Below are 13252 nucleotides of genomic sequence, written 5' to 3'. Positions count from 1 at the left end.
TTGTGCTAAAACCAGTCTTTTCCAGAATTCGAGATTAACGGTGGCAAATAACACAGACTGCAAAGACTTCAACACAAAACCAAGTGTCATCGGTGTGGTTGAGTAACAAACAGTAAATTGCCAGACTGTGATTAAATAGGCAAAATATGTATACAAGTGGGAGGGAACAGCGAGCAAAACAGAGAAACCAATGAGCTAATAATTGCCTTCAGGAAACACTTCAGGGCCGTCATACAAATCCTGAACTGTGTGGACTGGGGGTATCAGACCGTTTTTCAATAATGCCGTTTGTTACATGCAGGCATGAATTCTGAGATATTTCCCCGTGACATATTAAATCATTTTGAATGTTTAGTGACCGACGCCTGAACTGAGCGATGTGGCTGCTCCAGAGCGCTTCGGGTAGCTGTAAAAACTCACACCTCAGAGCCCTGACTGTCAGCCGCCTCATAGCTGACACATCCTGCTAATTCGCATTCAGCTCAACATGAATCACCTCTGTGTTTGTAATTGAAATTAAAGTTACTTCAGTCAAAATCCATTTTCATTCCATTAGTTTGGCCACCCCCACACAGGCGTGTATACAACACAATGTATAATATGCATTAGACAAACACACAAATAGGTGCAGCTCATCTGACAACCGATCACACTCACAGCCATCATCCCACTGGTCAATACATTTACTGTAAAGGAATTGAGAGTCTTGTCGGCTGATTCTTAGGACCTGCTACAATACCACGGCTGGCCTGGCCAGCATATGCGGCACAGAAACCCGCAGCTTTGTTTACTTTACGTCGCACGCTGTTCCAGGGTCAGCAGACGTATGCAGGCAACAGTGTTCATGGCAATTATTTCAGCGTTTCCCACCCCAGTCCTCGGGGAACCCCAGACAATATACGTTTTTGCTTCCTCTCAGCTCCCAGCGCACCTGTACCAGCTGTTTGGTGTTCCTGATTGGCTGGAAGCTGGGAGGGAGCAAAAACGTGGACTGTCTGGGGTTCCCCAAGGACTGGGTTGGGAAACACTGACTTAGAAACCGGGAAAGGGTCCGACTGCATGTTAGTAGTTTAAGACACTCAACCTGCAACAAGTTCAGAACCAAACCCTGTCATACATTGAGGAGTGTGTGTGTGTGTGTGTTCATATACATCAGTGGTTCTCAAACTCGGTCCTCAAGCCCCACTGTGTAGGACAGGGATAGCAGGAAAACAAGCAGGACAGTGGGGTCTGAGGACTGAGTCTGAGAACCACTGATATATATGAAAGTACATTACATCTTGTGAGTAAGGGTGGGCGATATGGCCAACATGACATATCATCATATGTTTGGTTAGAACCACAATCCACACGCAACGCTTTTTATTTACAAACCAACCACACTGGAATGTACACCATGTACTAAGGATGATTAACCATTTAACGACTTAAGCAGTAACTCTATGCTTACGAGAAACACTGCTTGTACCATTATAAAAATAAACTCAATTAAGGGATGTAAAATATTAAATTATATATAAAAGGAACTGACTCAGTGTGCTTCTTAATTTTCTTTTAAAACTGAAGTTGAATACAAATGAACTTGTGACTTTGGTCAATAACAGCACATTTGTAAGAAATGCTCAGCCAAAACACACACACACACGCGCACACACACACACGCACACACACACGTTTATTCGACCGCACGGCCGACCTGTCTATTTACCGCATGACGAGTGCAATGTTTTTAGCAGCCTGATCTTAAAAAGTTTAAGAAAGATCAATTGAGTTTTTAGTTCAAGATCTAGTCACTAAAGCCGAGATCCTTTGAAACAGATGGTTGACAGGAAAGTGAGATAGACGGCGCTGAGAAGTCAGGCAGGCGTCGGGTGAGAGGCGTTTGCCGCTTTCTTCCAGTTATTTGTTAAGCAGCAGACTGATAGCTGGACATTCATTGGGAGCTCAGCCACATTCCTTACTTCTTGACAGCAGGCTTGTAAAGTGCTGCATCACTTTTCTTACAATAAAGTTTATCATGGATCCAATTGCAGTCAGTCACAACAAATTATCATTACATCGCCCAGCACTACACAAAACGAAATTAACGGGAAGCAAGGTGCATGTCCTGAGCTTTTAAAGCACATTTACTCCCCCCCCATGTGCAGCTCATCAACTTTACATACTGCGGTTTCTGTGTTTGACTCAGTGGATTTATCAATAGTTCCCCGACGCGATATATATTTCAGGCGCGTGATCAAGCCGGGGGGGGGGGGGGGGGGTGGTGACCGGCAGCTGTGGGCCTTTGCAGAGCTCCGCCGTGACCCTCACAGGGTGTTTTCCGGGGGTCCGTAATAGATACTGGCATCAGCTGGTTATGCAACGTGGGTTGAAAAATGAGAAGTGGAGTCCGTCATGGAAGAGCCCACAGGTCAAATGGTGCAAATGGTCGCATGGGGAGCGCAAACCTAAGAGGGCGGCCTGCAGGGGGCAGACCTGAGCAATAGGTGAGCGGAGAAGCTAATAAACACACAGGTACACATTCATGTTAGAGACGCAGCATATGTATGTCTCAGCATATGAGTCACTTTGTGAGTGTGGGTGTTTGTTTAGGGTTCAGGTGTATCAGTGTGCGTCTCCCCGAACTAACATGGACGCCCCTCGCGAGTAACAGACCGGTGCCACGCGTGCAGATCGTCAAACCGCCGCGCCATCCGCTTATACGAGGCAGAGAGCTGGCAGCGAGCACAGTCACACGCTGCCCATGTGGCAGAGTGGGGACGATCTGGCCGGAGAGTTCCGTCCCGTGAGGGCAGCGGTTCCTGCAGATGAGTGCGTGAGCCGGACAGCGACACCCAGAAAGGCGAGCATGGGCACGAGGCATGGGGGCACGAGGGCACGGGGCACGAGGCATGGGGGCACGAGGCATGGGGGCACGAGGCATGGGGGCACGAGGGCACTCACTCTGGTCTGCATAGTTCTTGGATTTGAGCTCCAGCTGACGAGCCTGGGACTCCAGCGTCTCCACCCGGACCTGCAGATCCTTCTTCTCCTGCTCTTGAGAGTCCTCAAACTCGATGAACCTCTGCGGGGAGAGAGATGGGCCTGGTGTCAGAGAGGGTCTGGTGCATGGGTAGGGCGTACAGGTCACACAGCGGAGCACAGATACAGATAAATATAACAATTTCTGTGCCAAAGAGCTCAGCTCGGCTATATTCTTAACACCAAAAGTTACACTGAAACCTGGGCTTCAAGATATTTCATGAGCACATGTATGCTTCAAATGTGCTGCTTTATAGTTGTCATGTGACATATAAAAAGCTGTATGAGGATGTCAAATTAAACACCACGATGTATAACCATTAGTAGTAAACAAGCTAAAAACAGCTGACCAATCAGCACTCGAGTAACAAGAAAAGGTCCTTTTTCCTGTTGCTGTCCTAAGTAGCCAAAGCATTTCCTCGGAAGCCTGAGCTCTCGGGTTTATCCAGAGCTCAGGACAGGTATGTGAGCGCAAAACCGTGCTACAGGGACCATGGTGGCTGATGGTCCGACAGGGTCAAAGGTCGGTAGCTTGTGACTGAAGTGTTGCTCGTTACAGGCCAAGCTAAAAATTCCCAGACTCAGCAAACTGCCAGGCCGACAGCGAATACTTTGTCAGTTACAGTCGGCGGATGTTACGCAGACCCGAGTGCAGGGTGAGTGTAGGGGGGGTTAGGGTGCGTGGGGACACGTAGGACAGGCCTAAAGAAGAGTGATACTGTGATTTGAGGACAGACTAAGGCTATTACACCGAAAAACTGCCAGTGGAGAGCAGACCGCAGTGAGGACACACACACACACACACACACACACACACACACACACACACACACACACACACACACACACACACACACACACACACACACACACACACACACACACACACACAATGCATCCCCCTTTTTTCACCCATCTCATCCTACGTTCAGTGAGACAGACAAACAAATAACAGGTGCGAGACAGTTTACAGGTGAGCGCAGCGTCGCCCCTGCAGCAATCGGGGGTTAAGGGCGTCACCCCAGGGCCCAGCAGGGGCAGTCTGTCGGTCGGGGGATTCGTAGCTGCGACCTGACGACAGGCACGAGTCCCAACCCCCAAGAGGTGTGTTTTCCTAACAAAACTGAACGAAAAGTGCTTGTGGTTCAGAAACCGTTTAAGACGGGGAGATTAAAGCTAAAAAAACTGGAAAAAAATTAAAGCTTAATGTTACACCCATGACTAACCAAAGCAACATTAATTACAGTCATTAAAACACAAATTTGATGACAGCTGTCAGTTTACTATGTATGTCACCTTCATGCTGAGTCTCAACAAAAAAGTAAAAAAAAAAAAAAAACTTCCCCGCCCCCATGATCGAGGCAGGAGTGGGGAAGGGGGCTCGTCAGCCCTGCCCCCCAGCCAAGGAGCAGGTCACCTGCGTCCTAGCGGCAGCTGCTCCTGGCGCCTTAGGACCTGCCCTAAAAACCAGCCAATTATTTATTCGGCTGCACGTTTTGCAGGCTATTTCTGCCATGCGCAGCCCACACCGGCCTGAAACCAAGAACTGCACCAGCAAATTCTAGGCAGTTTAATGTTTTATCTGGAGACTGGTGGAGCAGCGGCACAGGGCAGGTTATGCTGTGCAGAGAGCCGTTCAGAAAGCTGTGCTTTGGGCCCCAAAGGCAGGTTGGGGACACGCTGCTGGCAGACAGTGACTGCAGAGCACCTGACCTTACACAGGCTCACTGGACCTCGTGCAAAGTCGTACAGCGGACAGCCAAGGAACAAACTGAAACCTCCAAGTTCATCAGCAAATGAGGGCCAGATTTCCACTCCCGGTGTGAAGTGAGCTGAATTCCCCGGGGAAGAAGCATAACCAGCACAAAATGCAATAAGAGCATCAGCGGGACTACAGCGGCCCCCAGAGTGATGGCTGGCTAACGGGGCCTTGACTCATGTGTGCAGCCCCCTAATAGCACCTGACTGCAGATGCAGCAGGACAAAGAGGGACAGGTAGCGACTCTAAAGAGAGCAACAAGAGATTAAAGGATAAGGAGAGGCACCTGTCAGGACCGGCATGCTCAGGAGCCGTTAAGGGAATCAAGATCACTGAGAGTGTACACTGTGAATATGGCAGGGCCTCCAGGCACAGGCAACATCTCCGAGCCCCAGCCTCCAACACCGAGGGCCGCGACCCTCACCGCATCCCCACAGGCCAAGGCCTCCTAACCCCACTGCTACTTTTAGTCTCAAACAGCACAAACCTGAGGGGGACAAAAGGACAGGAGAGGAGTCAGGAGGAGGTGAAGCCCACTGTACCTCGGCAAGCATCTAAGCAGACAAAAATAAAAACTAAGCTGAAATGAGTTTGATAAAACAACAGTTCCTCCCTGTGCTGTTGAACAAAAACACACAGAATGGAGACTACAGAGCAACCAAAGCAAAGCTTCCCATAATGAGAGTAAGAAAGCGGTTTCCTGTGTACAGGTGCTCTGCCACTCCAGGTCGCAATACACCGAACCGCCTGCAGATGGCGCACATGGAGAACAGCAACCGAAACGTAGGAGTCAGGACCGGGTGGGGGCTACTGTCCTGGGGGTACTCGGCAAAAACCAGCGACAAACTCCAGCCCTTGTGATCGGCCCAGGTCCCAGCGTGTGTCCTGCCCCCCCCCCATGGCGGACGGGGCTCACATGACAGGAACTCAGAGAACAGAAAGTAGCAAGAAAGAGAAAAGCTGCCTTCTTAGTCTTCACAATGTTTGCATTGTGCAGCAGTGACTGCAGGAGATGTGCTGACCTGCACCCAAAAATAGAGACTCCAGCAGCCCCAAGGCAAACGCTGCTCAGGACACGAGACTCCAAACAGCAGTGATTTGTTTACCGGCCTGTAACATACATGCAGTTGCCTTTCATGATGTATTAAGCTGAGGCAGCCCAGTTCCTCCAAAGACAGGCTGGCAGAAGGTCCCAGGTGATGCCTAATGAAGTCCTGAGCAGACAGAGGAGGGACCAAGTCACCTTTCGGGGTCAGAGTCCAAAGCTGCCCCCCAGCTAAACCGTCCTCACTTAACCTCTGCAACTAAAATGACAGTATAGCAGCAAGCACTAGTCAACCTGCTAATACAGCAGGAAAATGCTCAGACCGCTAGTTCAGCAGTACAACATTCTGATGCTTCACTTGCAAAATAACCACTGGATTGTACCAGTTATCTCAGGGAACCATTTGTGACAAACTGCAAATAAGTGGCTGGCAAGGAATGTGAGGTTATACTGACAGCAAGGGCAGAAAGCATCATCCCAGACATCAGAGGGACACGGGTGGCTGGACAGGAGAGAAGGCAGGGGAACAGCTGAGGAAGCACTTCTGAGAAAGCGTGAAAAGACGCTCATTATACATTAAAGCACAGTGCATTCGGCACTGAGGACCAGGGGGCTGCGGGGACTCGGCCTGCAGCGGCAGGCACAAAGTCACGGGTCTGTGGCGCGTCTCCCAAGGAAGCCACGTTTCGAAGGAGAAGATGGGGAAAAGATGGGAGGGGAGAAATCAAGCAAACAGCCAGCGGCTGGTCTGGAACGTTCCAGGACCCCGAACTGCTGGCTGGTGACCCACGGTGAGAAACACCCCAGCTTCGTGGAACTTAATACATAAAAACAGTGAGAGAAGAAAGGTGGGGGGGGGGTCCAGAAAGGCCCACAGAACAGCATCACTGAATTCAGAATCAGGCCCTTCCTTAGTCACCAGAGGGAGGAGGGAACCACCCAGCCCAACAGCCTGGCTGCATCAGAGAAAGGAGCGTCACTGCATGTGGAGTGCCATTAGGAGCAAAGCAGTGCCCTATGGCGTTACATCAGGGCCGAGAGACAGAGCCCTGCAAGGCTGCCCCCTACAGGACGAGGCGGCACGCACACAGGGCCATGCCCCAGTAACAAAAAAAAAAAAAGCAGAGGAAGGCCACAACCTACTTATGAAAACATGAAAACACATCAAGCTGCATGAAGCATCATCAGCAAGCGCGTCCTAAGCAGCCAATCAGATTAGCAGCTCTGCTGCCACTCAGCCTTCTCACATGACCCCAATTAGTCATGCACTCCAACAAACGCGAGGAGAAAATGAAACAGCTTTTCATGTAGCGCTGATGTGACGCCAGTGGGGTTTACAGCAGGATGAGCCGCGAACGCAAACGGGATGTCATACGCCACAGAAGCACCTCCACCCCCCGACACGGTATTTGGTGACAGAGCAAATCCCATTTTTTCCCTGAACATTTCTAACTACACCCACTTCCTCCCAGTGTCTGGAAAGACACGCACGTCTCCTATAAAAGAGGGAAGTACTACGCTTCCTGTCAAGAGCTGCAATCTGTTATCTCGCTCCTGTTCTCTGGCCTAGGAAGCTGCAAGGAAAGGAGTTTCAAGTAAACAGATCTCCTCTTCTTCAGTGTATAATCAGTCATCTTTTGATGTATCCCTACTATGCATTTTAAGGAACTTTTAGCAAAAATGTGCTCAGGATACTGAAAACTCAGGAATGTCTAGCAGCTCCGTCTGGTTTATCGGGCTTTTTGTCTATCTACACCCCTTCCACGTGAAGCTGTGTAGGAGGCCACAATGGCAAGGTCCTGCTTGACTTAAGAAGACATCAGCATTAGCTACATTCTTTAAAAATCCAGGAGGCAGCCATGAACAAACTTTTAGTAAAACATCGTAGGGAACGCATCCTCACACCCAAAGCAGAGGCAACATCTTCCCCTCAATCATCAGAGCTCTGATCATTCTGACGTTTAACTAAACTCTATATATTACATTCTTGACTTCCTAGCTACATGGTGTAGCAGTTTCGCATCTTTATATGAGCCTATATTTGTCAAAAAAAAAAAAAGATAAAACCGGTCTGATGTGCCAATCTTGCCAGCTGAAATTTATGCTTCGTCCAATATTCAAAGTTAGCAGCACAAGAAAGAAATAACTACTAAAAGAACATAGATGGTTGCATTGGGCCATCGGCCATTTCCCGTACTGTAAGAGGAGGGATTTCATTGGCTCCTTCACCACTTAGAAGAGGGTTTCAAAGTGCTGCGGCCAAGATCTGGCCTGCGACATTAGCATGTGTAAAAATAAGATAACAAAAGGAGAAGTGGACACAGATCAATGCACCATGTACTTGTAGCAGGAGGAGATCCTTTTGAAATGTGCATGCGACACATCTGTGACGCCCTCAAAGTGCATCCATGCTTGACAAGGTGCAAATAAAAATATAAAAGTCCTCACCCATAGTGTCCTGGGGGAGAAAGACACCAAACACAAACACAAACTGAAAACTGCAGTTTTTCCAAATGGTGGGTGATGAATGAAACAGAAAGATTCGCCTGTCCCACACTGGCCACCAGTGAGGCAAAAGCTGCCACCTCATTGTGCGTTGCCAGGCAATTCAAAGCAAAACAAAGACGTCACAGAAAACAGGCTTCAGACTTTCAGAGCGTAACCATACAGAGGGCCACGACGACCCAGCCAAGTTACTGCTTCGTAAATAATACAGTCAAACGCACACGGAGGAGGAGGATGGCCAGGCGGACCACACAGCTAAGGGGAAGGTTGGGTGTGGGGGCATCAGTCTGCAGATCAGACGGACATGAGGCCCGGTACTGTCACCAGAGGGACACCTAATGACTGAAAGGTGGACTCCTTCCCACAGGTGCCCACTGTCAGAATCAAAGAAAACGAGGGGAAAAAAACAGACATCTGGGTGCGAAATAATTCAGGATGATCTAATATGACGTGTGCAATTAGGGAAACAAAAACGATTCATGTAGGAACAGCCAGAAGCAGAAGCTGCGGCCATCCAGTTGCGCTCCAATGGCTGCGATGATTCTCTAGCTCACGGGCCAGACCTGTTTCCGGCATGTTCCCCATGTGGCAAGATGGCTACTCCCAACACTGCGATGGCGGAGCCAGAAAGAAGGCGGAGAATCTTAAAAATGACTCATCCTTCGGCCTGTAGCTTCCACACAGGAATACGAGACGGACAACCAAAGAACCAAGCTCAACTTGCAGCAATTAAACAAGACAACTTATGATATTAGCCAGCAGCGAGTGTAAGAACACAATAAGAGAAAGGGCAAGAGGCTTAGCCACTATTAAATTCTGATGCTGCATATCTTGCCAATTAACACACATGAATCAAGCAGCTTCAGTAATTAAAAATGGCTGCCGTTGCTTTATATGATTTCATGGCGGCTCTGACACACCCCTCATTTTCTGCTCGGCCCTCCCCACCTGGCTGATCATGAGCACAGGTGCTACTGATCCTGGCAAATCAGACAGCTTCAAACATTATCCGCCAAAATTTAGTGGTTGAACTAACATCACATGCAGTGACCAGGTCAGTGTCAGAAATTAACAGGGGCAAAATGCAAAAATGCCCCAAGAAATCTCAGAAAGCCCCTAATACCCACGTCCGGGGGGCGAAAATTGTGCCCAGGATTTCAAAAAAAGAAAAGAAAAAGAGAGACAGCTTTTTATTCATTTCACGTCCGTCACACACACTCACACAAACAGCACTGTTGTTTACGCTTCAGACATACACAACTTCATGTAACTGTAACCACATGCTATGATGTAACCGCTGTTAACATACGTTGCAGAGGGCAATTTTAAATGTTTTAATAAAGGCATTCAGCCAAAAACAAATAAGGTCCTCTCTCTACTAAGGGCGTGGCTCTCTGCTAGGGGCGTGGCTATTGATTGTCGCCTTACCCATGGCTTTGCCACCTACCCATCAACAACTTGTACAGTTGCCCAGGGCTGGGCAGTATGTCAAATTTTCACAGTATACCAATAAATTATCAAAACAAGATACAGGATGGCAATAACCTTTATATTGATATACCTTTAACTGTGTCAAAATTAGGGTCAAAAGATTAAACCAATAGCATTCCATTCCGGTTGCACCGCCTCACAGATTCCCAGAATGCACAACAAGGGTCTCTTGGGATATTTGATGGGTGCGAAGAATACCCATTTTCATTTCGCTTCAAAACTTTGCCGCACATCTCACAGGTTAATATTGTAATTTGCAATATTTGTTTTATTTTGATGCTGCCCTTTATTTTTCCCCAAATATTTTTAATAGACCTTCACCAGGTTCTTAAGATGTTTAAAGAGACTGGAAACCAATTCATTTGAAAGACTTTAATGAAGTGTTCAATTTATCGATAAGCTAATGCACTAAACATATATACAAAGGCAATTAAGAGCTAAATAAAAGCCTAAATAGTTAGACCTGTCCCCTGCATTCTATCACATACAGATAATTGCACACATTTACTCATGTTGGCACAAGGTGGTTATTACTGTATGCATTTTAATCTGGGCTCATTTCATATTAAAAACAGAAACTTTATACATTAATTACTAATTTTTTCCCCCAATACTACCTGCAAAATTCTGTAAATGCTCCCCAAATATTTTATATTTCTTAAAATGAATCAGGCACTGCACTGAAACGTGTGGAAACACCTAGAATTTCTGGCATCACACTTTCAAAATAAATGAATGAATGAATGAATGAATGAATGAATGAATGAATGAAAATCACCACATGAATATTGCCGGTGTTCTGATGAGTTGAGCCACCTATCGAGACGCGCTATGGAGCCTTTCTGCGCATGTACAGTTCCACCGTCTTGGGATTAGGGTTAGCTTTTACTGGTTAGGGTTAACGTAAGGGTTTTAGGGGAGTTAGGGTAAAGGCTATCGATTAACACTATGGTAGCCTAACTTGACAAAATAGCTCAACCCAACAGAACACCGGTAATCAAAAAAATGTTTACGAAATATCATACGTTGGACAATTAAATAAGTCGAGCAACTGGAGCAACAGCTGAATAAAGTTCTGCAATCACTAAAACGATGGAAGTGATTCCACAACTTTGGCCTTTTGAGTTCACGATACTCGGGAGTCGAGAGTGAGATTCATTTCCATCTCGACACTGGTCATTGATGGCAAGCCTCAGCCTAGCTGACTTGATGGCTGCATGATCATAATCTGCACCACTTCTATATCACTTTTGGACCGAAGCATCTGCTAGATAAATGAACCTTCATGTCAATCCAGTACAGTAACACAGCACAGGGGCCATGGCATCAAAGACAGGGTGTAGCACCAGCAACGTTTAGACGCCTCAGTCCTCAGAAGTACCGACACGATTAATGAGATTTCCAGCAGCTTGTCTGTATATGATGCAGGCCTGCTTCATTAATTACTGCTACACCCACTTTAAATTCAAGCCGAGTTGGTTCCACCTGATGACTGGCTGGATCCCGGGGTGGGGGTGGGACAGAGTCCAAAATCCAAGGTAACGACCTGTAAGGTAGCACCTGCAGGGAAAGACCATCCCTTCACTCGAATCCTCATCTATTATAAATACTTACTAGGATCACAGTCTATGGGATTTTAAAAAAACGTAAAAAATGTTAAATTAGTGCACAGAAGTCAATATCTGAATCATGTGGCATCTACCAGGCGGCATGACTGCAAGACTGATGCACTGCAGATAATCATCCTCAGATCTGGGTACATCCATAGATCTCCAAACAAGTGATGAGATCACGTGACACCACCACCACCCCCCCCCCCCCCCAACCGACCACCAGCTGACATACCGCCTGACATGCTTTATGAGGTTTATCACTGTAAAACAAGCTATTATGGCACCATTCATTCACAGTCAGCTGAAAGAGGATCTCGCGAGGGCGGAACGAAATGGCCTGTAGAGGCTGCGTTTGCACCTGGGCCAAGACTGAGCCCAGGCCCGGCAGCAAGAAATGCTATTTAATCAGCCCAGAGTCTTTCTACACACAAATCGGTTAGGCTCACATTTTCAGCACATATCCAGGGGCCAGTCACACAGGCTTTACTCCAAAAGGTCCACACAAAACCTGGAGGGTAGAAGCTTAACCAACAAGAATATCAGGCAGAATTTTGGCACAAAACACTACTCTGCCAAGTCACCCATTTTCCTTCATTAGCTCATGTGCGTTGAACATGTATTTTATTAAACACAGAATCCAAAAAATGGGATTAAACCCAAATCCTGGACCCGGGAGCCTTCGGCCATGTTAAATGGACATTGTTTAAGCTAATTGTTCATGTCCACTTGCCCCAGCTTCCTGTACTTACAGCTGTAGTTCCTGGTGAGCCCTGCTGCACTATTTTGAGCCATTTCCCTGTGACCTTTCAGAAAGACACATTTATCTGACCACACAGTAGGAAAAGGCACACGAGGTTTTGAGGTCAAGCAGGCTTTTCATTAGGCTGCGTTTACACTTGGGTATGACAGACAAGCTATGATTAAAAACTGATTTAAGGTCAGTTGTCCTACAAATCCTTCTGGATGCCCTGACCATCACATCCTGAATATCTAATCCAAGGATCTCCAACAGCACCATCACTGCTCTTCCCGAAGGAGCCTGTGTAACGTGCAATTGGTTCTTCCCCATTCAGCCCAGTTCAAAACAAACGCAACTCCTACAGAAAAGCAAAATATAAAAAACAAAAAGTCTCTGCAATTAAATCACTGTGGTTTCACGCAGATATGGCAGCCCAGCAGAGGACACTGCATTCACAAACCATGTGGAGATTTAACACAGATGAGGAGCCCCAGTGAGCACTGGAATTAGATAGGTGTGAGGAGTGGCAGTCATACAGTGAGAAGGAGCCACGTGGCAGGAGAACAGGTCCATCCACCAAAAAGGGAAATGGAAGATATCACTGCCATCCAAGGAAAGCCAGATGACACGGGAAGAACATCGGACACACAGAGGCGGGGTTCAAACCCCCAAGCCCCAGTAGGTCTGAGGCACCAAAGCTCCCCACTGACCCATCCACATCGTAAACCTTCCATGGTCAAATTCACCATTCCCCTCCCAACTAACCAAACGCAGCAATGCGGAAATTCTGACTGATACTAATAACCGATATATTCATGTTGAATATCACCAATACTGACAATCAGCTAACCATTCACCCACCTGCAGAACAGGGGGGGGGCGGGGTTTGCCAGTGCAACTTGCTAAGCTTGTCCGGCACAGATTAGGGGAATGCAGTCACACAGTTTTTGTTCTGTGGAAAATGGAAGATTGATCTGCCGGCCAGGTTTCAAAATGAATTATAAAACATGCCCTAGATACTATGAGACCTCTTATGAGTGGTGAAATATCAGCCAGCAATATTGACTAATAACTTGATT

The 13252-nt window shown here is 47.3% G+C and overlaps 1 protein-coding gene across 1 annotated transcript in view; it reads right to left on the bottom strand.

The window, feature by feature from the left end:
• spag9b (sperm associated antigen 9b) overlaps nt 1-13252 on the bottom strand; it is a 54319-nt gene that overhangs the window by 35862 nt on the left and 5205 nt on the right. Inside the window, 1 exon segment of the mRNA XM_049013280.1 lies at nt 2944-3064. Within this exon segment, the coding sequence (XP_048869237.1) occupies nt 2944-3064 (121 nt within the window).

Source organism: Brienomyrus brachyistius, chromosome 5 (genome assembly GCF_023856365.1).
Source record: "Brienomyrus brachyistius isolate T26 chromosome 5, BBRACH_0.4, whole genome shotgun sequence".
NCBI classification, from domain to species: Eukaryota; Metazoa; Chordata; class Actinopteri; order Osteoglossiformes; family Mormyridae; genus Brienomyrus; species Brienomyrus brachyistius.
The sequence above is the reverse complement of the archived record's forward strand: the minus strand, read 5'-3'. Positions and strand labels throughout refer to the sequence as shown.